The 24500-nt window shown below is 40.2% G+C and overlaps 1 protein-coding gene, 1 long non-coding RNA gene and 1 other non-coding gene across 18 annotated transcripts in view; all 3 read left to right on the forward strand.

The window, feature by feature from the left end:
* The first annotated feature begins 29 nt into the window (after window positions 1-29).
* LOC116524466 lies at window positions 30-13698 on the forward strand. 3 transcript variants are annotated; one of them, XR_004257336.1, is made up of 5 exons: window positions 30-313; window positions 392-520; window positions 3157-3230; window positions 5834-5916; window positions 13614-13698. It is a non-coding gene; the product is annotated as an uncharacterized LOC116524466 (long non-coding RNA). The 3 variants fall into 3 exon arrangements; XR_004257335.1 differs by lacking the exon at window positions 13614-13698 and adding an exon at window positions 7506-8828; XR_004257337.1 differs by lacking the exons at window positions 5834-5916; window positions 13614-13698 and adding an exon at window positions 4000-4225 and having other exon boundaries at window positions 32-313.
* A 1735-nt stretch (window positions 13699-15433) lies between these two features.
* SEC31A (SEC31 homolog A, COPII coat complex component) overlaps window positions 15434-24500 on the forward strand; it is a 76956-nt gene continuing 67889 nt past the window's right edge. For 6 of the 14 annotated variants that reach the window (XM_032239764.1, XM_032239774.1, XM_032239767.1 and 3 more), the window contains exon 1: window positions 15434-15622. Coding sequence is in view for 1 of the 14 variants with exons in the window: in XM_032239778.1 (XP_032095669.1) it covers window positions 15559-15622 (64 nt within the window). In the remaining 13 variants the exon portion in view is untranslated. Of the gene's footprint in view, window positions 15623-15645; window positions 15929-21407; window positions 21411-24500 lie in introns of those variants that run through there. The other 8 variants (XM_032239750.1, XM_032239762.1, XM_032239752.1 and 5 more) reach the window with 6 other exon arrangements.
* Window positions 21529-21644, forward strand: LOC116524571. Its single transcript, XR_004257396.1, has one exon. It is a non-coding gene; the product is annotated as a U5 spliceosomal RNA (small nuclear RNA).

The raw sequence follows: 24500 nt of genomic DNA on the forward strand, positions 1-24500 counted from the left end.
GTTTTGTCGCAGCAGCCAATCGGAAGGGCCTGGTCCTGAAGACGAGCACTTGACCGCTCCTCCCTCTGGGTTGGAGGCAGGATAGTGGGTTTTACTGCAACTGGTTCGTTTTCCTCCGGTTTTCATCCATTCTGGCACAATCCGGCGTCATCGTCCTTCTTATGAGGCCAAGCCTGAAAATGCGAAGCAGAGAGGCAGGACAAAAATTGAGGCGAATCGGGAAACCTGCCAATGAGTCTGCGGGTGCGGTCTCTGGCACTGGAGGATATCGGGAGGAAGAGGCATGGAAGAGGGATAAAACGCGGTGCACTAGGTATGTTGAAGACAGAGTCGGGCCCAAAATACGTGATTTACTGAGATGTGTGTCGTGTTCTTGCGCTTTATCTTGTAGCTTTCCGATGCGGAGATAACGGGGAAGCTCTCGGCCAACCATTCCGAGAGCAGGAGTCAAATAGGATACGCCGACTTTTAACTCAAAGAACCCTTTTCTGAAACACTTTGCCACAATGAAGGAAATAAGGTAAGGTTCTTGGGGCTCGTCAGTACCAATAGGGGCAGGGGACAAGGGGCAATGAAGTACTTTTGGTTGGGAATGAGGCATTAGGAATAGCTTTCAGGAGAAAGAGCTTAGAACAATGTCTTAATTAAGCTCTATGTTTAAGGAAGAGATTTCAATTTGCTTAGAAGAAAACGGGCCAATGTGTTTTTGTCTCTGAGGAGATCCTCAGCATACAGAAAACAGAATGGTTTACAACTTTTCCATTTCTTGGTATAGCACACAAAAATAATTCCAGATATCCAGGGCTATACAAGATTTCTTTTTCCCCTTTGTGTTTTTGTCCAGATTTACAGCCGAAAGGATACATATTAAGGAATTATTCACATCAGTTTTCCATTATAATATGCTTATGTCTTCTCAGAATGGAATCAATAGGTTTTGCTTATGTTTCCTTAAAAGTCACATGGCCTAAGGATAGATAGTCCAGGAACTCTGGAAAAACTGGTCCCTGGGAGATGTGCAAGGCGAATACTTTTTGGTTGTAAAATGTGTGCAAAGAGTAGGAACCGGACTTAAATACTGTAAGTTGGTTGGATTCTTAGGGCCTTTTCCTAGTACTCAAAGAGGCTGAATAAAAATAACATTGTTTTTAGCTATCTTTAAGGAAGAAACTAGTTGTCATATTTTTGTAACGGTTTTATTCAGATATAATTCTCATACAACCAACTGGTTTAATGCGTACAATTCAGGGAGTTTTAGTATATTAACAGAGTTGTGCAACAGTCACAATCATAGTAGAATATTTTCATCACTTCAAAAAGAAACTTCATTCTTATTAGCAATACCTCCAAATATTCCACCACCCGGCTTCAGCAACCACTAATTTACTTTCTGTGTGCCTGTGTCTGCCCTGCACACTTCATGTAAATGGAATTATGAACTAATATATGGTCTTTGTGACTGACTTCTTTCATTTGGAATGTTTTCAGAGTTCATCCATCTTATAGCATGTGTCAGTACTTTATATATTTATTTATTTATTATTTTCGAGATGGAATTTCGCTCTTGTTGCCCAGGCTGGAGTGCAATGGTGCGACCTTGGCTCACCGCAACTTCCTCCTCCCAGGTTCAAGCGATTCTCCTGCCTCAGCATCCCTAGTAGCTAGGATTACAGGCGTGTGCCACCATGCCCAGCTAATTTTGTATTTTTAGTAGAAACCGGGTTTCTACATGTTGTATCAGGCTGGTCTCAAACTCCCGACCTCAGGTTATCCTCCTGCCTCAGCCTCCCAAAGTGCTGGGATTACAGGCGTTTGCCACCGAACCAGGCCTGGTACTTTATTTTTTATTGCTGAATCATATTCCATTGTATGGATATAGCAGATTTTGTTTATCCATTCATCAGTTGGTGGACATTTACATTGTTTCTAATTTTTTTTGACTATTTTGAACATTTGTGTACAAGTTTTTGCGTGGACAAATGTTTTCATTTTCCACACGTAAGGGTAGAATTGGTGAGTCATAAGATAATTGTGTTTAACTTGAGGAACTGCCAGACTATTTTCCCAAGTGGCTGCACCATTTTACATTCCCACCAGCAGAGGATGAGGCTGCCAGTTTCTCCACATTTTTGTGGGTGTGAAGTGGTTGTCTCATTGTGGTGTTTGCCTTTTTTTAAGGACTCAAAAGTTTGCAGACAGAGGCATTCACTTGCCATTTTTTTTAAGGTAGAGTTGAAAGTACTGCTGCCGGCAAGGCGCAGTGGCTCATGTCTGTAATCCAGCACTTTGGGAGGCCGAGGTGGGTGGATCCCCTGAGATTGGGAGTTCGAGACCAGCCTGACCAACATGGCGAAACCCCGTCTCTACTAAAAATACAAGGGTAGCCGGACATGGTGGTGCATGCCTGTAATCCTAGCTACTCCGGAGGCTGAGGCAGGAGAATTGCTTGAATCTGGGAGGTGGAGGTTTCGGTGAGCCGAAATTGCCCCATTGCATTCCAGCCTGGAGAACAAAACTCCTTCCAAAAAGCAAAACTCCTTCTCAAAAAAAAAAAAGAAAAGAAAGTACTGCTGCCAGTTCAGCATCTGAAATGAGGGCTGTTTTCTTTCCTGTTTAATTGGATTGCAACTGTGTGCCTTTCTTAAAGATGAAAAGATGAAACAGTGTTTCTCATATTATTTTGACAACATTGCTTTAATTATTAATTTCAAATGAGTTTCTGAAAACTGCTTTTATCAGAACAAATTTACTTAAAGTAAGGCAACTAATTTACAATAGTCAAAAGGGGTCACTGCTCTAAATTGTTCCTTCTGGATAGGAAATAAGTAATCCTTTATAGATAGAATCTTTTTTTTCTTAGTTGTATTTTTGTATCTTTACATTTGTTAATAACTTTTATATGCTTTTTTGTTGTCATTGTGATTTTTAACTTTACTGTTGACATAGAAGTTCTCAATTTGGTCATTTGGTTATATCGTTGCTGCTTCTAGTAACTTCATATCCAGTGATTAAACCTTTTCACTGCTGTTCACATAATGAACCGCTGTGATTATTAAATACTCCAATGAGGATATGTAAGCTGTATTAAAGATAGTGTTATTTGCAAAGGCATTGACTATTGCACAAAAAAAAACTGAAAAAAATATCTCTTTTCAGGAATTGTACCCTCAGAGGTGACGGGAAAAGATACACAGGTCTTGGAAGATAATTATTCAAAATATGCAGGGAAGGTAGTATATCTTTCTATTTTAAATGTATTAAGTGGAACTATAGCAGTGAGTTGGAAATGGAGGATTGTCCAAGTGGAAAACATTTATAAAGGCTTTGATAAAACCTAATTTCCCATTTTATGGTGTCGAATCTCATTAATTGGCCACTTGGAAAGAATAACAACAACTAATATTTATTTATTGACCAGTTACTGTGGGCCAGGCTGGTCTCGAACTCCTGACCTCCAGTGATCCGCCCACCTTGGCCTCCCAAAGTGCTGGGATTACAGGCATGAGCAACCACGCCCGGCCAATGCTGAGCTTTTTATTTTTTTATTTTATGTTTTTGAAATGGGGTCTCAGTCTGTCACCCAGGCTGGAGTGCAGTGGTGCAATCTCAGCTGACTGCAACCTCTGTCTTCCAAGCTCAAGCAAACTTCCTACCTCAGCCTCCTAAATAGCTGGGACCCCAGGTGTGTGCCACCACACGTGGCTATTTTTTTTTTGTTTTTGGTAGAGATGGGGTTTTGCCATGTTGCCCAGGCTGCTAAGCTTTATATATATAGTGTGTAGAAAGAGTTGGTTTTCTTAAGCAATATTTATTTCTCATAACTCTATGAAAGCAAATACAGACTCTTTGCTTTCTAGGGTTGTTATCTCACTTGTTGAGCACCTACCCTTTTGTCTTGCTGAATTTTTCATTGTTTGAGTTCTGTCTTTCGTTTCAGAAAGCCATGGAGTTTTGAAATTATTATATCATTATTTGTTACATAATGATTTTTACTTCCAGAATCTCATGCGAACTTGGGAATGTCTTCTCAGCATCAAACCTGATATGGAGGGCAACTACCCTAATATGCTCCAAAACTAGTTATACTTTGTTTTATATGTAATGCTTCTGTTATTAGACAAGTGGTTTCCAACTATCAGAAGCAGTGCTAAGACTTAAAGGAAAGGGGGGAGTGTTTTTTTTTTTCAAACAGAACATTTAAGATGTGATGAAAAGAAAACAAGAAGACTCAAAAGATCATAAATCTCAGGCACTAATTAGTATTCTGCCAATTAGGAACAGTCTGATTGCTTGACAAGGTCTATATTTAGCTGATGAGGAGCTGAAGTCTATGGGAGGTAGAGGTGGAAGCATCAGAAGGAAAAGAGAAGGAAGTATTTAGTAAAAATATATTCATCATATTGGATAAAAATCAAGCTTTGGGGAAAAAGGTCAAACTCCTTCAATGATGCTGTTTGTCTGTACCTTTCTTTATTTCATCCTATGGCAAATAGTTTTATAACTGCACAGAAGAAATTGGACAATATTCTTTGAAAAATTCTTAGAAAGTTCAACTTTCCAAGTTAGTACCACCCCAAATAAAATTTTATGAGTAGATACTTAATTTCTAGCTGTACTCTAGTTCCAGTCAGCTCCTCTAAGTAGCTGGGACTGCAGGCATGTGCCACCACACCTGGTTAATTTTTTTGTATTTTTGGTAGAGATGGGGTTTTGCCTTGTTGCTCAGGCTGCTAAGCTTTTTATATCTAGTATATAGAAAGAGCTGGTTTTCATGGTCAGGCGTGGTAGCTCACACCTGTAATTCCAGCACTTTGGGAGGCTGAGGTGGGTGGATCACCTGAGCTCAGGAGTTTGAGACCAGCCTGGCCAACATGGTGAAACCTCGTCCCTACTAAAAATTAAAAAATTAGCTGGGTGTGGTGGCGTGTGCCTGTAACCCCAACTACTTGGGAGGCCAAGGCAGGAGAATCACTGAACCCAGGAGGCAGAGGTTGCAGTGAGCCAAGATGGGCCACTGTACTCCAGCCTGGGTAACAGAGCAAGACTTCGTCTCAAAAAAAAAGAGGCCAGGTATGGTTGCTCACGCCTGTAATCTCAACACCTTAGGGGGTGGAGGCAGGTGGATCATAAGGTCAGGAGTTCAAGACCAGCCTGACCAACATGGTGAAACCCCGTCTCTACTAAAAATACAAAAATTAGCCAGGCGTGGTGGTGCATGCCTGTAATCGCAGCTACTCAGGAGGCTGAGGCAGGAGAGTCATTTGAACCTGAGAGGTGGAGGTTGCAGTGAGCCAAGATCACACCATTGCACTCTAGCCTGGGCAACAGAGCGAGACTCCATCTCAAAAAGAAAAAAAAAAAAAAAAAAAAAGAATTGTTTTTCTTAAACAGTATTTATTTCTTCTAATAACCCTATGAAAGCAGATACAGACTTCTTGCTTTTTAGGGTTGTAGCTCACTTGTTGAACACCTACCCTTTTGTCAGGTTATAGCAGGTTAACAAATTCGATAAAGTGATACACTTGACATATCTTTGTTCTGAATTTTTTTTTCCAATTATAGTAAAATTGGAGGTCTTAACTTTTCTGCATTAGATAAATATATGCATCTGTTGTAAAGGGCTAAGTAATGAGAATCTTATTACTAGAGCTGAAGTTCAAAATAAGAAGAAATAAATGTCCAATGATTAAACTTTTTCCACTGCTGTTCACATCATGATTTGTTGTGATTAATGTATGTGGATGAGGACATAACAGGAAAAGAAAATGATAAGGCTTGTATATATGATGTGTTTCTGCACAATGATTTTTTTTCTGAATGTTTTCTGTTTTAGGAGTAAAGTTGAAGGGCGTTTTTCTTAGAGAACATCATTTGTCATATTTATTTGATTAAGAAGTTGAAGATTTATATAATAAGGTATGGGACTTACACGTTTATTTTGATAAAAGAACACAGAAAATGTCAGATATGAGCAGAAAACTGACATTCATTTTAGCCTAATGTGGATACTGTACTCTGAATTAAAAATTTATTTTCCTTACTCTTCTAGCTTTTAAAGATAATAAGTATTATTTCAAAATAGTATTTTTTAAATTGATAGATTCAGTCGGGCATGGTGGCTCACACCTGTAATCCCAACATTTTGGGAGGCTGAGGCGGGCGGATCATGAGGTCAAGAGATCGAGACCATCCTGGCCAACATGGTGAAACCCCGTCTCTACTAAAAAAATACAAAAATTAGCTGGGCATGGTGGCGTGTGCCTATAGTCCCAGCTACTTGGGAGGCTGAGGCAGGAGAATTGCTTGAACCCAGGAGGCGGAGATTGCAGTGAGCCAAGATTGCGCCACTGCACTCCAGCCTGGCACCTGGCAGCAGAGCAAGACTATATCTCAAAAAAAAAAAAAAAATTGACAGATTCAATTCAGGAAAGGCATTGGAGGGGGTGGAGCTTTTAAAACTTAGGTAGTTTTCTTTTCCCTTTTTTTTTTTTTTTTTTTTTTTTTTTTTTTTTTTTTTTTTTTTTTTGAGACACATTCTTGCTCTGTTGCCCAGGTTGGAGTACAGCGGCACAATCTCTGCTTACTGCAGTCTGCCTCCCAGGTTCAAACAGTTGTCATGGCTCAGCCTCCAAAGTGGCTGGAATTACAGGCGTATGCTACCATGCCCAGATAATTTTTTTATTAAGTAGAGACCGGGTTTCGTCACGTTGGCCAGACTGGTCTCAAACTTCCAGCCTCAAGTGATCCACCTGCCTCTGGCTCCCAAAGTGCTAGTATTATAGTTGTGAGCCACCGCACATGGCTGATAGTTACCTTTTCTTAGAAATAATGATATCCTTTCAGCCCCTGATATTCTTGGATCATACGTTCCAGGGTTTATAAATGACTTAGATATGCCAATGGATGACTATCCTACAACTTAAGCTTTGTTCAGGAACAGTAGATAAGAATGTGATAAGAAACTAGGAATCTTAAATTTAATACTAGTTCTGTCATTAATTAGGCTTGTTATTATGGGTATTTCACAAATTTTAGAAATATGAGGGGTTGGCTGGGTGTGGTGGCTCACACCTATAATCCCAGCACTTTGGGAGGCCAAGGTGGGCGGATCACGAGGTCAGGAGATCTAGACCATCCTGGCCAACATGGTGAAACCCCGTCTCTACTAAAAATATACAAAAAAAAAAAAAAATTAGCTGGGCATGGTGATGCAAGCCTGTAGTCTCAGCTACTCGGGAGTCTGAGGCAAGAGAATTGCTTGGACCCAGGAGACGGAGATTGCAGTGAACTGAGATTGCACCACTGCACTATAGCCTGGGTGACAGTGTGAGACTCTGTCTCAAAAAAATAAATAAATAAACACAAACAAACAAAAAATCCAAGAAATATGAGGGGTCTTGAAAAAGTTTGTGGAAAATGCATATCATGAAAAAACTGTGCATGGATTTCAAAATTTTTTGTACCAAAATAAACTCCTACTAACTTGTTATAACACATCTGAACAGGATCTAGTTTGAAGCACTAAGAAGAATAAGACATCAGTTTGAAAAGAGGCTCTGTCAGAGCAACACGAATTCTGCTAAAATTGAAGCAAGAACAAACATCAAATTTATGTTGATGCTTGGGTGGGGGAATTGTGAACTAATTGATACTTTATGAAAAGTTTATTGGGACAATGCCCCAAAGAAATCAGTTTACAAATGGATAACTCATTTTAAGAATGGATAAGGTAATCTTGAAGAAGCCCACAGTGGCAGATCATCCACATCAGTTTGTGAGAAAAAAAAATTAATCTAGTTCATGGCCTAACTGCAGAAAACCAACAGTTTATAGCAGAAACGACAGTCAACACCATAGACATCTCAGTTGGTTCACTTTACACAATTCTGACTAGAAAAATTTAGCAAACTTTACACCCGATAGGTACCAAAACCATTGCACCCAGATCAGCTACAGACAGGAGCAGAGCTTTCAATGGGAATTTTAAATAAGTGGGGTCATGATCTTGAAGCATTTCATTGAAAAATTGTAACAGGAGATGAAACATGGCTTTAACAGTGCAATCCTGAAGACAAAGCACAATTAAAGCAATGGTTACCAAGCTATGGAAGTAGTTCAGTCAAAGCACAAGTGGACTGGTTGAGAGCAAAGGTCATGACAACAGCTTTTGGATGCTCAAGGTATTTTGCTTATTGACTTTCTGTAGGGCCAAAGAATGGTCACATCTGCTTATTAGGAGTGTTTTTGAGACACTTAGCCAAAGCTTTAGCAGAAAAATGTCCGAGAAAGCTTCACCAGAGAGTTGTTCTCCACAATGCTTCTACTCATCTCTCTCATCAAGGGCAATTCTGCGAGAGTTTTGATGGCAGATCACTAGGTATCCACCCTATAGTCCTGATTTGGCACCTTCTGATGTTTTGTTTCCTAATCTTAAAAAATTTTTTTAAAGCTGTACATTTTTTTTCAGTTAATAATGTAAAAAAAAGAAAAAAAAACTGCATTGATGTGGTTAAATTCCTAGAACTCTCAGTTATTTATGGATGGACTGAATAGCTGGTATCATCACTTACAAGTGACTTGAACTCCATAGAACTAATGTTCAGAAATATAGTTTATATTTTTGTCTTTTAATTCCATTTTCCAGAAACTTTTTGAAGTCTCCTCGAATATACACCCTTTGTAGAGGGGAAAAATTCTTGTGACTGTTTATACTGACTTAATGCTGACTTAATTTTCTATTTTGTAAATATGTACAAACATAAAAGTTGATACAAATTTGGTTTATAGCCCTTAAACAAATTTGTGAAATAAATGCATTCAGAAACAAACTAGCCGGGCGCGGTGGCTCAAGCCTGTAATCCCAGCACTTTGGGAGGCCAAGGCGGGTGGATCACGAGGTCCAGAGATCGAGACCATCCTGGTCAACATGGTGAAACCCCGTCTCTACTAAAAATACAAAAAATTAGCTGGGCATGGTGGCACATGCCTGTAATCCTAGCTACTCAGGAGGTTGAGGCAGGAGAATTGCCTGAGCCGAGATCGCGCCATTGCACTCCAGCCTGGGTAACAAGAGCGAAACTCCATCTCACAAAAAAAAAAAAAAACAAAAAAAAAAAACAAAAAAAAACAGAAACAAACTAAACCAACATTCATGGAATGGATGCTACTGTTTTACTGAGGTGTAAACGTGGTACTGGCTGCTATGGAAAAAGTTACATATAAACAGTCATGTGCCTTGTGATTGTTTTGTCTACAACTTTACTCTTTGTGGACCTAAAAACTACTGAAATGAGGGGAGGGGATCTGAATTCCTGAAAGAATGTCAACTGGGCATGGAGGCTCATGCCTATAATCTTTGCATTTTGGGTGGCCAAAGCAGAAGGATCCCTTGAAGCCAGGAGTTCCAGACCAGTCTGGGCAACAAAAAGACACCTGTCTCTACAAAAAATAATTAACCAGGCATGGTGGTGTGTGCCTGTAAGTCCTAGCTACTTGGGAGGCTGAGGTGGGAGGATCACTTGTGCCCAGAATGTTGAAGCTACAGTGAGCTGTGATCACTGTTACTACACTCCAGCCTGGGTGACAGCAAAACCTTGTCTCTAAAAAAAAAACTAGAATGGTTTTGTGCTATGCAGATCCTAATATGAAGAATTACCCATTAAATTCTCTGCAAACGTTCTTGTAACTCAAGTGAGCAATTTTTTTTTTTTTTTCGAGACAGAGTTTCGCTCTTGTTACCCAGGCTGGAGTGCAATGGCGCGATCTCGGCTCACCGCAACCTCCGCCTCCTGGGTTCAGGCAATTCTCCTGCCTCAGCCTCCTGAGTAGCTGGGATTACAGGCGCGCACCACCATGCCCAGCTAATTTTTTGTAGTTTTAGTAGAGACGGGGTTTCACCACGTTGATAGTAGTTAACTAAATTGGATTAAAAGTTAACTGTTTTGTGAACTAATAAGGAGTTCTTCTCATTTTAGATACAGGCAGTCCTTGCTTTGCACAGTTCCAATATGCATAAATATGAATTACCGCAGTTAAACCAGTCCAACAATGTGGTTAATATTTCCATTACCACAGTATTGAGAAAACATACATAAATTCTGCTGCTAGCTCTTTAGTCCACAAGTCATTGTGAAAAAAAAAAAAAAAAGGCATTATGATATGCCATATGCATATGCCAGTTACATTACTTTCAAAGTTTGTGATTCATTACTGATCATCTGTTCAGTTGATGCACAGATAGTAAAGCAGGAAGTGCGCAGTAGTGTTGCCTCCTTAACCCCATAGTAGTGTTAACCTTGTGACCATAAAAATGGATGATCAAAAGAGGTAATTGGTCAGCAAAGGACAGGGCAGCAAAGAAAAGTGAAATGCTGGAAGTGAAATTGGATGTGATTAAAAGATTTGAAAGTGGGGACAGCAAAGATAGGCTGAGACCCAGACCTGTGTGAAACTAAAACAAACCTATTGAAAAAGTCTGATAAATGTAAAAAGGTAAAGTTGCTTCATTGCACTAAAAACAGAAAGCTGTTTGTGATTGAAATGGAACATTACTTGAAGACTGATAAAAAACAAATTCCAATCAGTTTGACCAGCATTCAGGCTAAAGTGATATAGTTACTGTATTGAAAGAAAATGGTAATTAGAAAAAGACTGAAAGAATATATTACTACGAGTAAAAGGTGGGTTCATCATTTCAGAAGTTGGCATGAATTGATGTTAAGCTATCTCTTAAAGCTGAAAGCTTCAGATAGAATGTTACAGAAGATAGAGCTGACTGTGGGAATGTTGACACTGCTGCTGTTCAAGAGGCAGCTCTGGATAACGTAGCAGAGGAACTTAGCAAAGTCAAATTTACAGACATAAAGTGGTTGTGATGTAAAGAATGACCATGTCTCAGGAAGCAATGCCAGCAAAAAAACTTCACATTAAAGGAGCTCTCAGATACTTCAGTACATTGAAAATGCAAAGGATAGGCCGGGCGCGGTGGCTCAAGCCTGTAATCCCAGCACTTTGGGAGGCCGAGGCGGGTGGATCACGAGGTCAGGAGATCAAGATCATCCTGGTCAACATGGTGAAACCCCGTCTCTACTAAAAATACAAAAAATTAGCTGGGCATGGTGGTGCATGCCTGTAATCCCAGCTACTCAGGAGGTTGAGGCAGGAGAATTGCCTGAACCCAGGAGGCGGAGGTTGCGGTGAGCCGAGATCGCGCCATTGCACTCCAGCCTGAGTAACAAGAGCAAAACTCCGTCTCAAAAAAAAAAAAAAAAAAATGCAAAGGATAAACCTTTGGAAGCTGACCCAAAGTTAGGAAAGAGTAGTGACAATTTGCCAAGGCATAGGAAAGATGCTCACTTGTAAGTTACGTGATAAGACAAGCACTGTTCAAATCTTGATAAATTGTAAAGAAATATTTTAGTGTTTCAATGTTTCTAATAGTTTAAATTACTAAAATTAGTATACTAAATATTAGTTTTACATTATTAGAAAAAAGTACAATTTTATTTTTTATTTTTTTTAAGACAGGGTTTCACGATGTTGGTCAGGCTGGTCTTGAACTCCTGACCTCAGGTGATCCGCCTGCCTTGGCCTCCAAAGTGCTTGGATTACAGGCGTGAGCCACCTTGCCCGGCCAAAAAGTACAATTAAAAAAATTATAGCCAACAGCAGGAGAGGTTTGTTTTGTTTTGAGACTGTGTGTTACTCTGTCACCAAGGCTGGAGAACAGTAGTGAGATTTTGGCTCACTGCAACCTCTGCCTCCCGGGCTTAAGCGATCCCCACACCTCAGCCCCCCAAGAAGCTGGGACCATAAGTGTGTGCCACCACACCCAGCTAATATTTTTTGTATTTTTATTAGAGACAGTTTTGCCGTGTTGCCCAGGCCAGTCCAGAGCTCCTGAGCTCAAGCAATCTGACCGCCTCTGCCTCCCATAGTGCTTGGCCAGGAGAGTTTTTAATCTAGCAAATTTTAAAGTCATAGAACAATCATAAATTTTTGCATAGATTAAGATAACATTGCATAATTTCAGCTTACACGCTGAAAGCCAGGACTCTTTGCTTGTAAAAACAAGCTAGGGAGTCTGCATATTTAACCAGATGTAAATATGCACATCAACTCTACAAACAGCTATATTTTAATCTGTGTGATAATCAGTTATAATTTAACATATTTTTTTTGAGACAGGATCTTGCTCTGTCACCCAAGCTGGAGTGTGTGGCATGATCTCGGCTCACTGCAATATCCACCTCCTGGGCTCAAGCAGTCCTACCTCAGACTCCTGAGTAGGTGGGACTACTGGTGTGTGCTAACACGTGCAGCTAATTTTTTGTTGTTGAAGCTTTGCCATGTTTTCCAGGCTGGTCTTGAACTCCTGGACTCAAGTGTTCTGCCCACCTCAGCCTCCCAAAGTGTTAGTATTACAGGTGTGAGCCACTGCACCTGCCCTACATTTACTTTTCATATGCTTTTGTGTATTGCCGTATCAAAAGCTTTGAAATACAATTTTTATAATACTGTGCCTTATATTGGACCTTCGAGTATTAAATTTCTGGCAAAAGTAATAAAGATTGACAGATTTGGCCTGGTGGCTCACACCTGTAATTCCAGCACTTTGGGAGGCCAAGGTGGGCAGATCATAAGGTTAAGAGATCGAGACCATCCTGGCCAACATGTTGAAACCCTGTTTCTACTAAAAATACAAAAAATTAGCTGGGCATGGTGGTGCGTGCCTGGAGTCCCAGCTACTTGGAAGGCTGAGGCAGGAGAATCGCTTGAACCCAGGAGGTGGAGATTGCAGTGAGCTGAGGTCACATCGCTGCACTCCAGCCCAAGCAAGAAGAGAGAAACTCCACCTCAAAAAAAAAAAGATTGACAACTTTTTCCTGTTAAGGGCTATATAGTAAATATTTTAGGCTTTGAGGGCCATATGCGCTCTATTGGAACCACTCAGCTTGTATTGCAAAAGGAGTGGTAAACAATAATGTAAACTATTAACCATTAACAATATGTAAACCATTATGTTCTAATAAAATTTTATGGACAACAGAATTTGAATTTCATATAATTTTGATGTCATGAAATATTTTTCTTTTGCCTTTTTTCCTACTTAAAAATATAAAAACGATTCTTAACTCACAGTAACTAAAAAGGGAGGTGGGGGGAGTTTGCTGACTTATGCAATAGGAACATGCTGTTGCACTGAGATTGTATTAAATGAAACCAGAAAATGTAACTGCTGTTTAAATCATTGGTTTTTGGGAAAATGGAAGTTCTAATGAACGCTTTTTCCACATCAGTGCAAACTTGGAAGACAGCAGGGAGTATTTGGGGGATGAGACAATAGAAAACAATTCAGGCATTTAATGTTTTCTTTCGGCCCAAATGATAGTCCCACTTTTAAGTCAGGGATTTTTATTACCATCTCTCTGGGTAAACTAGTCTTGCAGTCATAAAGCCTCTAGAATATAACTAGAAATGAACTGCTCTAAGCTAGGCTAGTACAGTTGACCCTTGAACAACAGGGATTTGAACTGCGTGAGTCCACATACACAGATTTTCTTCCGCCTCTGCCATCAGAGACAGCAAGACCAATCCCTTCTCTTTCTCCTCAGCCTGCTCAATATGAAGACAACCAGGATGAAGACCTTTATGATAATCTACATCTGCTTACAGTAAATATATTTATGATTTTCTGAATGTTTTTCCTGTAGCTTTATTGGAATATGCTATATAATTCAGGTTACATAGAAAATGTATGTTAATCGATTTTATCAGACTTCCCATCAACAGTAGGGACTATTTGTAGTTACATTTTGGAGGAGTCAGAAGTTTGCTTTTTTTTTTTTTTTTTTTGGGGTGGGGTTTTTCTCTTGTGCCCCGGGTTGGGTGCAGTGGCACGATCTCGGCTCACTACAACTTCCACCTCCGGGATTCAAGCTGATCCTCCCACCTCAGCTTCCCTAGTAGCTGGGACAACAGGCACACACGACCACACCTGGTTAATTTTTGTATTCTTTGTAGAGATGGGGTTTCACCATGTTGGCCAGGCTAGTCTGAACTCCTGGCCTCGGGTGATCCACCCACCTCTATCTCCCAAAGAGCCAAACTTTTTTTTTTTTGACATGGGGTCTCATTCTTTCGCCCAGGATGGAGTGCAGTGCCCGGATCTCGGCTTGCTGCAACCTCCACCTCCCGGGTTCAAGTGATTCTTTTGCTTCAGCCTCCCGAATAGTTGGGACTACAGGCTTGTGCCACCACACCCAGCTAATTTTTGTATTTTTAGTAGAGATGGAGTTTCACCATGTTGGTCAGGCTGGTCTGGAACTCCTGACCTCAAGTGATCTGCCGGCCTCAGCCTCCCAAAGTGCTGGGATTACAGGTGTGAGCCACCATGCCAGGCTCAAGTTTGCTGTTTTTGACTGGAGTTAACGCCTAACCGTGTTGTTCAAAGGTCAACTGTAATCTGTTAGAGCTGATTTCAATCCTACAGAAATAAACTTTTGCTTTTATAGTCAAACCACATGTTAAGACTGAAAAGGCACTGGGAAGGCTGCAATGAGTACAAAAATGTTTCTACTCCCTAGTCCTTAAGGAGTGTTTGCCATATTTTACTTGTCTTTTTGTTTACAAAAGACAAACATTATTTCCAGGCATCTAGGAAAGAAAGGCGGTAGGAGAGTTGGCTTTGAATGCTAGGTGTAATGAGAAAAGAACTTGTCGAAAAGTTAGGAGACCTGGGTTTAATCCAGATTCTGGTAATTTAGCAAGTGATTTTCCTTTGGCTTTACTTCTCTGTAAAATAATTCCTCCCTATACTAAAAGTACACCCAGGCAATGCATCTAATTAGATTTGAGGCTCTGGGGAAACTAGTACGGTTAACAGTGGCGGAAGGCGAGTGCTAACGGGTCTCAAATAGTACCATGAGATAGTAACAAGTATGAAAGGATACTAATTGGAATTAATATAACACCCCATCTATGCCTCTGTCCACAGTAGCCTTTGGGTATGCCCAGTTCTCTCTGTAGAAGGTCTCAAAACGCCAGAATGTAGAATCAAGTGGGTAATTTTAAGAATTCAGTGACAAATGCAATAAAGCCCTTGCAACCCGATTCTCCACGCGGTTTGGCGCGGGCAGTGTCGCCAGGGGCGGCCGACGCCTCACACGACTAGTGCTACGTGGCGTTCCTGCGGGCCACGGCGGTCATTCGGCCGAACGGGGGCACCGTGCAGGACTTTTCCTTTATCTATTAGTCCTGGCTACGGCATCCACATTCTTTGCGCCGCCCCTCAGAAAAGAGTTCCTAAATTCGCGCTGACGCGATGACCGCAGAGGGCCCCAATGCGCAGAACCGTCCCAAGGAGCAGAACCCTACCCTGCGCCCTAGCCTACTGCCAATCCCGGAAGTGCCGCGGCGTGCCGTGCGTCGGGCCGTGCGTCGGGGTGGGCGGGGAGAGACGTCGTTCCCGGAAGTGTCGGGCGGCAGGGCGTGGCTGCGGCTGCCACGTTGGAGCCGAACGTGGAGGTGGCCCTGGCTGGGGAGGAGGGGCGGCGGCGAATGCTGGGAGAGTCCGACCGACGCTGCACTAAGGCAGGACCCGGCTGCCGAAGGTCTTCGCCAGGTGCGTCCGCCCGTTGCTTTTTGTCCTCTTCGCCGGTCCTTAAGCCGTGAGGTTGAGCCCAGGCCAAAACTAGGACCCCAGCCTGGGTCTCCGCTGCTCTGCGCCAGCCCGAGGCCCGGTCTTTGGTGACGGCGCGTCCCTGGTCTTGGTTTCGGGCCCGGCGGAACAACGCCTGGCGTCTGGACTCCTTCAGTGATCGCGCCCGTCCGCATCCGCCGACGTCTCCAGTGCTGAGCAGGAGCCACCCGAGGCTGGCGACAGTGACTTGCCGGCGAATCGTAGCCGGGCGGGTAACTGGAGTTTGAGGTTAGGAGACTTTCAGAACCTTGTGCACAAAGAGGTGCGGTCCCCGAGGGTGAGGAAAGGAAACAAATCTCAGGATTACTTCGGTTGATTTTAGTTTGGTTAGGAGTTTTTTGATTGTACTTGAACTGTTGCCAGATTTAAAGGTTCATAGGTTTGAATTGACGTATACTGTCATTTAGCTAGGATTGGATTATTTTAAGGACAGTGGTCGCCAGGCGCAGCCTGTACTTTGAGGACAGTCTCATTGTTATATTTTTTTGCTAATAAGTTGTTATATTTCGGGGCGGTTGTAAAATAAACCAAAATATTGCCCGGACTTGTGGGCGTTATACATTTTTCCTTGTGCTTAAGGAACCAATTTTACGTAGGGCTTTTTGAAGTTACAATGATCTGATAGTCTGTGCCAAATCATTTCTTCTAAATTATCTTTTCGAACTATAGAAAACTGAAATTTGGTTGTCCTTATGGGCAGTTATAACTATTTAAAAAGTCGATAAAGGTTTGTTCTTGTTACAGCGTCCTGTGTTTTCTGTACTTCCGATTATTCAAGGGTTGGCAAAAGCTTATTCTTTTTTTTTTTTTTAAGACAGTCTCACTCTGTCACCAGGCTGGAGTGCAGTGGCGCGATCTCAGCTCACTGCAACCTCCACCTCCTGGTGATTTCTCCTTCCTCAGCCTCTTGAGTAGCTAGGATTACAGGCGCCTGCCACCAACGCCCGGCTAATTTGTGTATTTTTAGTAGAAACGGGGTTTCACTGTGTTGGCTAGGCTGGTCTCGAACTCCTGACCTCAAGTGATCCACGCGCCTTGGCCTCCCAAAGTGTAGAAATTGCAGGCGTGAGCCACCGTTCCCAACCACTGTTCTTTTTTAGTAGTAGTTCTGTGCTCCTTGTTTCTCATTATCCCTTAATTATAGTTCAGAGAAAGCTTTGTAGGCTCATAAGAACTTTTGGATAACTCGTAGTGTTTTTGTAGTTTTGTAGTGATTTTATTTTACATATGTACACAATTATTTGTGAAATTTGAAATTTGAAGTGGATTTAGAATTATACTGCTTAATTTTATATAAGCAAGTTATTTATTGAAACTAATAACAGGAATAGAAATAAATTTGTAAACGGTGAAGAGCAATTATTCATAATATTTGAGGGATTTCACTGTCTTTTAGGAATCTAATGAAATCATTGTAAGAATGCACATACACACACGTAGGGTTTTTGTTTTGTTTTGAGTCACAGGGTGACTCTTTGTTGCCCAGATGGGAGTGAAGTGGTGCAACCATAGCTCACTATAACCTTGAACTCTTGGGCTCAAGAGATCCTCCCTCAGCCTCAGAAGTAGCTAGGAATTCGCACGTGGCGCACGCCCAGCTAATTAATCTCTCATTTTTTATAGACATGGGGTCTCACTCTGTTCCCCAGGCTGGTCTCAAGCTCCTGCTCTCAAGAAACATGTAGGATTTTCTACTTACATAATATCATGAAGTTTACAATTCAAAAACTCCTGTGAGGGGATGTTACTAGATTGATTTGCATTGATTACATTGTTTTTAGAAATGCCATTAGGTTAATTTCAGCTCAAAAGTTTTATACTGAAGATTAGTATGACACCAATTAGTTCAGTAACCAGTACACAGTTACTTTCTCCTTTGATTTGCTTTGGGTTGAGTGGCATGAGCCTAGAACATTCACAGTACTAAATAAAACCTCTAGAACAATTGTGTCTATCCCTATTGAGATATTTTGCCCACAGAAAATGGATTTTTACTAAAAGCAGTGCCAACTAGGGATTGTATACCTAGTTTGGGAGTCAAAGTTCTGATTCCATTACCTCTAAACTTTTTACATGCTTTCTGAGGTATGAGTCAGCTCTGTATATAGTATTGTAAGGTTGGTATTTTTCAAAGAATAGTGCTGTTGGGTTTTAGTGTTGTTTCACAAAATTTACATTTTGAAAATGAGCAGAAAGAAAAAAGTTTCCACCTAATTGAATGCAATTTTTGAGAGAAAAGTTGCATGAAAAATAAGAGTTCTAGTCCGGAGTATAAATTTTCTTCAATAAAGGTTTTCTTTGTTGTTGTTTTTTTTTTTTTTTTTTTTTTTTTTTTTTCCCCCGAGACGGAATCTTGCTCTGTCGCCCAGCCTGTAGTGCAGGGGCGCTATCTCGGCTAACGGCAACCTCTGCCTTTCGAGTTCAAGTGATTCTCCTGCTTCGGCCTCCTGAGTAGCTGGGATTACAAGCGCGCACTACCATGTCCGGCTAATTTTTGTATTTATTAGTAGAGACAGGGTGTCGCCATGTTGGCCAGGTTGCTCCCGAACTTCCGGCCTGAAGTGTTCCGCCTACCTCGGCCTCCCAAAGTGCGGGAATTACAGGCCTGAGCCACTGTGCCCGGCCAATGCTTGTATTTTTAAGAAGGTTCGTTGTGGTAGACGTTTTAAATTGTGGTGTTTGTAATAACTGTCACTTATGAGCATTTATTTATATATGCTAGGCACTGTTCAAACCACTCTGAGTAATACCACTTATTTCTCACAGCAACCTGTAGGGTAGGTACTGTTAACTTTATTTTACAGAGAGGAGAGGCAAGATGTACATGGATAAAGCTACATGACTAAAGTCAGAGGTGGACATGGTGAAGCTGGAATTTAAACTGAGGGTGTCAGCTCTAGACCCCATGCTCTTAATTGCTGTGCAATAAATACTGCCTTCTAGATGGCATATATGAAGAAGCCATTGTCCACACAATTTTATTTTTTTTGATACGGAGTTTTGCTCTTGTCGCCCAGGCTAAAGTGCAGTGGCACAATCTTGGCTCACTGCAACCTCCACCTCCCAGGTTCAAGCCCTTCTCCTGTCTCAGCCTCCCAAGTAGCTGGGATTACAGGCATCTGCCACCACACCCTGCTAATTTTTTTTATATTTTCGGAAGAGCCAGGGTTTTGCCATGTTGGGTAGGCTGGTCTCAAAGTCCTGACCTCAGGTGATCTGCCTGCCTCAGCCTCCCAAAATGCTGGGATTACAGATGTGAGTCGCGCACCCGGCCTTCTTTTTATATTTTCATGGTGATTATGTTCTGTGGAAAATAGTATTGAGTGAAACATTTATGCATAGTGTAAATTCTGATCATGTTTATTATTGAAAAAACATTACACAAAGTTTTTAAAGCAAGTCTTGCTTGGAAAGTATGTATGGTTTAATCTAAAACTTCATCCTGTTTTTGAGCACGATAGCTCCGACCTGTAATCCTAGAACTTTGGGTGACCAAGGCAGGATGATTGCTTGAGGCCAAGAGTTCAAGACCAACCTGGCCAGCATAGCGAGAACTTATCTCTATTAAACAACAACAACAACAACAACAAATTACATTTAAAGAAAAAACCTTTTCATATTTTTAAGAAAATCATTTACACCTAAATGATTATTTCTAAGAGAAGGAAATACACATATATCCGGATGAAATTGTATTTTGATGGCATTCTTAGTAATTTTGAGAATGATTGCAATAGGTTTATTATTTAATAAGATTCAGGGCATATACTATAGTTCTAGGCCATTATTGTAGTGTAGTGATTCTTTTGTTTTTTTTAACATGGTATTGAAGCCTTATATTCAGGACAGGTTAATAAGGAGAACTGCTTCTAGTGGAACATTGAGTACTAAGGCTAAGAAACTTTTGTGAATGTTTTGAATTCCCACTTACTGTGTTCTTATAAATATGTCTCTTTCAGTCAATGTTACACATTAACCAAGCATTAATGGATTAGGTAGTCCTTGTCCTTTTGTTCTTAGAAATATTAGAATTGTATTCCATTTTTATAATACAGCTATTGTGTTTTTCACTTGTAGAAATTATTTTGAAGGCATCTTATAACCTTTTCCCCCCTTAACAATACTTTCTCCTTTTTTAAATAGTAAATGATCCTTTAAAGAATTAAGAATTTAAAAGTAAATGTTTTATCTGAAACTGGTCATGCTAGCTCATTTGTCTACTTGTTTTCCCCTAAATATAAACATTTAAAATAAATCAAACAAAACTTTCTGGATATCTCCTACCGTGCTTATTAGCAATTTGAGTCGAAAAGGGGTAAAAGTTTTGAGAAAAGACATTATTTGTCTAGTTGGTGAGATAAGATAGCACATAAGGCAGCTGGTTAAAAAAGGGTAACTGGAAAATATGTAAACAATATGTGCTAATAGAACGTTATTACAAAGTGTTTAGTTAAAATAGAATGGCATATTCTTATAAAATGCTTAAATCCTAGTACTGACAAATGTAAACTTGTAGGGGAGTATTTAGATCAGTGTGGATTGGATCATTAGGGCAGTTTTCATGGAGGAGCTGGAATATGAATTTATTATTAAAGATTAGGTCAGACAGTTGGCAGAGAGGAAGAAGAGGGAATTCATATAAGAAAATAGTTGCCTTTTTTACATCTTAGAAAGTTGGAATTTTTTCCCCTGAATAATCTCAAAGTTTCCTCATTTAATCTCATGATAGCAGTAAGTTTTAAAAATAGCAAACCTATCAAAAACACTAACCCATGTGCTCGGCACTTTGTTTGACTCCCTATTATAAAACATATGATCTCATTGAAACCTCACACTATCGCATTAGGTGGTCACTCTTTTCCGTATTTTGTGAATATAAAAACTGGTGCTCAGGGAGGTTAAATAACGGGTCCAAAGTATCATAGCTAATAAGTAGCAGAGCCAGTAGTCAAATTGAGGATTAACTCCAGAGACCATACTTTTAACCATGTGATACATCTGCCTCCTAATCTCACTTTGCCCTACCTAACACAATTTCTAAAATGCATTTCTTCAATTTCATCATGCATGGTGGTTGCTTTGTTATTAATTGATTCTGCTAAATGTTAATTTTCCTCTGTGATATAAAAATTGAATACCGGAACTTGTTGGAAGTAATAAGAACTTGGACTCTGGAGCCAGTCTTCTGAATTCTGATCTTGGCTCTGTCCCTTGCCCCTTGCTAACATGTACAGATTGTCTTTCTGTGTCTTAATTTTTTCCTATGTAAAATCTCCTTCAAATATGAACAATTTGCAAGTAGAGGACTCAGGGCATATATTTAAGGGAATCTTAAGGAAAATGTTAGAGGATAAGCCCTGGAGCTGAGTAAGGGAACTGGCAAAAGTACTCTTGGAGAGCGTTGAGTGTGTGTTTAACTGCAGTGCTGAGACTGGAACAAAAGTGAGAATGAGGAAGAAAGAATAAAATGTAAATGTTAAATGTCCAGTAATGTAGGGGTTGGTTATACAACTAATAGCAGAAGAAAGAAATTGAAGGTAGAATAAGTTTGTGAATTGCCATATCTGTAGTGGCTATGAGTCAAAGGACATCATTTAAAGCTGACAAATCAGTTAGTAGAACTGTAAGCATATTTAGCAGTTCAAAGGTAAACACTGAGAAAGATAATACTATTGACTGTAACTGTGTTATGTGAGGGGGCAGTAAGATTATACAAGCTAATTTCGTAAGTGCACATAGTAGGGAGTTAGTAGTTACTGTGTAAAAAAAATGGAGGATTGATGATATTAAGTAAAATATTTAAAATTACAATTATAAAGATAGAATCAGAACTCTGGTTTCTTTTCAAATTGTATAAATGTTTTGACTTTTACTAAAGATTTCCATGGAGAGGAACAATTCTGAGTCTTAATCCAGTTTTTTGAGGCCCTGCTTTTGCAGGGTTGATTTGAAAAAAGAAAAAGAATCAGAAACATATTAGAATAAAAATATACATTATACTAATTATCAGAAAAATGGTAATTGCACAAAAAAATAGACAACAATGAAAGACTTTTAAAGAAATTTATTACCCAAAGATATTAAACGAAAGTAAAATATGGTAAAACTAAGACTAACCATGTCTGTCATATCAATACATTTTAGCCTTAGCTAAATTGGATCACCAACAAAATGTTGACTTTTAGTTTGTTTGTTTGGATCACCAACAAGATCTGTTGGTTTTTTGTTTGTTTGTTTGTTTGTTGCTGTATTCTGGATAGCTAATGACAACAAAGTAGTTTTGAAGGGCAAAAGTATGCATGTAAAGGCAAATGAAAGATGGAATTCAGACCAAAAGTCATTATTTGAGACAAAGAAGGATATTCACAAATATATATATATGTATATATATATATGTGTGTGTGTGTGTATATATATATATATGTGTATGTATATATATATATATATGTGTGTGTGTATATATATATATATATATATATGCCAAATATAAAGTGTATATTTGGCAGTGAATTTTAACATTATGGATATACAATGTTGATGGTGAGAGAGGTTATGTGGTTGTAGAACTGTGTAGCAATTCTTTGTACTTGTGTGCAACTTTTCTATGAATGTACAACTGCTCTAAAAGAGACTTTTAAAAAAAATTTAAATCAAAATCCTATGAAACGTAAAAAAAAATTTTTTTTGAACCAAAGTCAAAAGATAGTCTGTCAACTTAACAGAAAATTGGTCAAATGATGGCAGGGTGCAGTGGCTCACGCCTGTAATCCCAGAACTTTGGGAAGCCAAGGTGGGTGGATCACCTGAGGTCAAGAGTTTGAGACCAGCCTAACCAACATGGTGAAACTCAGTCTCTACTAAAAATACAAAAAAATTATCCGAGTGTGGTGGTGTGTGCCTGTAATCCCAGCTACTTAGAAGGCTGAGACACGAGAATCTCTTGAACCCGGGAGGCGGAGGTTGCAGCAAGCTGAGATTGCGCCACTGTGCTTCAGCCTAGATGACAGAACAAAACTCCATCTCAGAAAAAAAATAAAGAAATATAGTCAAATGGTATATGACTAGACAGAAGAGATGACAGAAAAGGAAATATGGGCTGGGCACGGTGGCTCACGCCTGTAATCCCAGCACTTTGGGAGACTCAGGCAGGAGAATCACAAGGTGAAGAGATCGAGACCATCCTGGCCAACATGGTGAAACACCGTCTTTAAAAAAAAAGAAAAAAAGAAAAAGAAATATGGTTGACCCATAATCATATTAAAAAAAGGATGTTATATATCATTTATAGTATAACTATACCAAGTTAATATTTTTCTTTCTTTTTTTTTTTTTTTTTTTTTTTGAGACATGGTTTCACTCTGTCACCCAGGCTGGAGTGAAGTGGTGCTACCAGGGCTCACTGCAGCCTCAACTTCCCAGGCCCAAATGATCCTTCCACCTCAACCTCCCAAGTAGCTGGGACTACAGGCATGTATCACCATGCCCAGCTAATTTTTGTATTTTTTGTAGAGATGGGATTTCACCGCATTGTCCAAGCTGGTCTTGAGCTCCCAGGCTCAAGCAGCCCGTCTGCCACAGCCTCCCAAAGTGCTGGGATTACAGGCCTGAGCCACTGCACCTAGCCTTTCATTGTTAATGTTGGTAAAAATCTTAAAGTGTGATAGTATACTCTGGGCAACAAGTAATTACATGTTACTGTTAGTGGTTGTAGGGCAATAAGTAATCATATATTACTGTTAGTGGTATGAAAAGGTACAGTTGCCATAGAGGACAGCTTGGTAATATTCATCAAAATTAAAATTGCATTAATCCTTTAACTTAGCAGTTTTACTTCTGGGAATTTGTAGCTGTCCCTGCTCTTTAATGAAATAGCATGTGCAGATGACCATTTATTTCAGCATTTTTTTGTAAAAATAGCTAAAAACAGCCGGGCGCGGTGACTCACGCCTGTAATCCCAGCACTTTGGGAGGCCGAGGCGGGTGGATCACGAGGTCAAGAGATCGAGACCATCCTGGTCAACGCGGTGAAACCCTGTCTCTACTAAAACTACAAAAAATTAGCTGGGCATGGTGGCGCGTGCCTGTAATCCCAGCTACTCAGGAGGCTGAGGCAGGAGAATTGCCTGAACCCAGGAGGCGGAGGTTGCTGTGAGCCGAGATCACGCCATTGCACTCCAGCCTGGGTAACAAGAGCGAAACTCCGTCTCAAAAAAAAAAAAAAAAAGCTAAAAACAGCTTAGGTGTTCATTGGTATTAGACTAGGTAATTATGATACATTTTACAGTAGAGTACTATGTCATTTCAATATATTTACCTAAAAATAACAAAGATCTTTAGAAAGTACATAATACTACACCTTTCTAATTTTTTCATCAAATTAACCTTTTTTTTTTTTCTGAGACCGAGTCTCTGTCACCCAAGCTGGAGTACAGTGGTACGATCTCAGCTCACTGCAACCTCCGCGTCCTGGGTTCAAGTGATTCTCCTGCCTCAGCCTCCTGAGTAGCTGGGATTACATGGATGTGCCACCACGCTGGCTAATTTTCTTGTATTTCTGGTCGAGACAGGGTTTTGCTATGTTGGCCAGGCTGGTCTTGAACTCCTGGCCTCAAGTGATCCACCCAACCTCGGCCTCCCAAAGTGCTGGGATTGCAAGCATGAGCCACCACACCCGGCCCATCAATGTAACTTTAATGACAGAAAATATGTAAACAAGTGGTATATGGTATTATACCTTGAAATGACCAGTTTTCTGATAATTTCTACTTTATCTTTAAATTCTGTGAGCTTACTGTATTCT

The sequence above is a fragment of the Sapajus apella genome, unplaced genomic scaffold (assembly GCF_009761245.1).
Source record: "Sapajus apella isolate SASKATOON/1434 unplaced genomic scaffold, GSC_monkey_1.0 scaffold45, whole genome shotgun sequence".
Classification (NCBI taxonomy): Eukaryota; Metazoa; Chordata; class Mammalia; order Primates; family Cebidae; genus Sapajus; species Sapajus apella.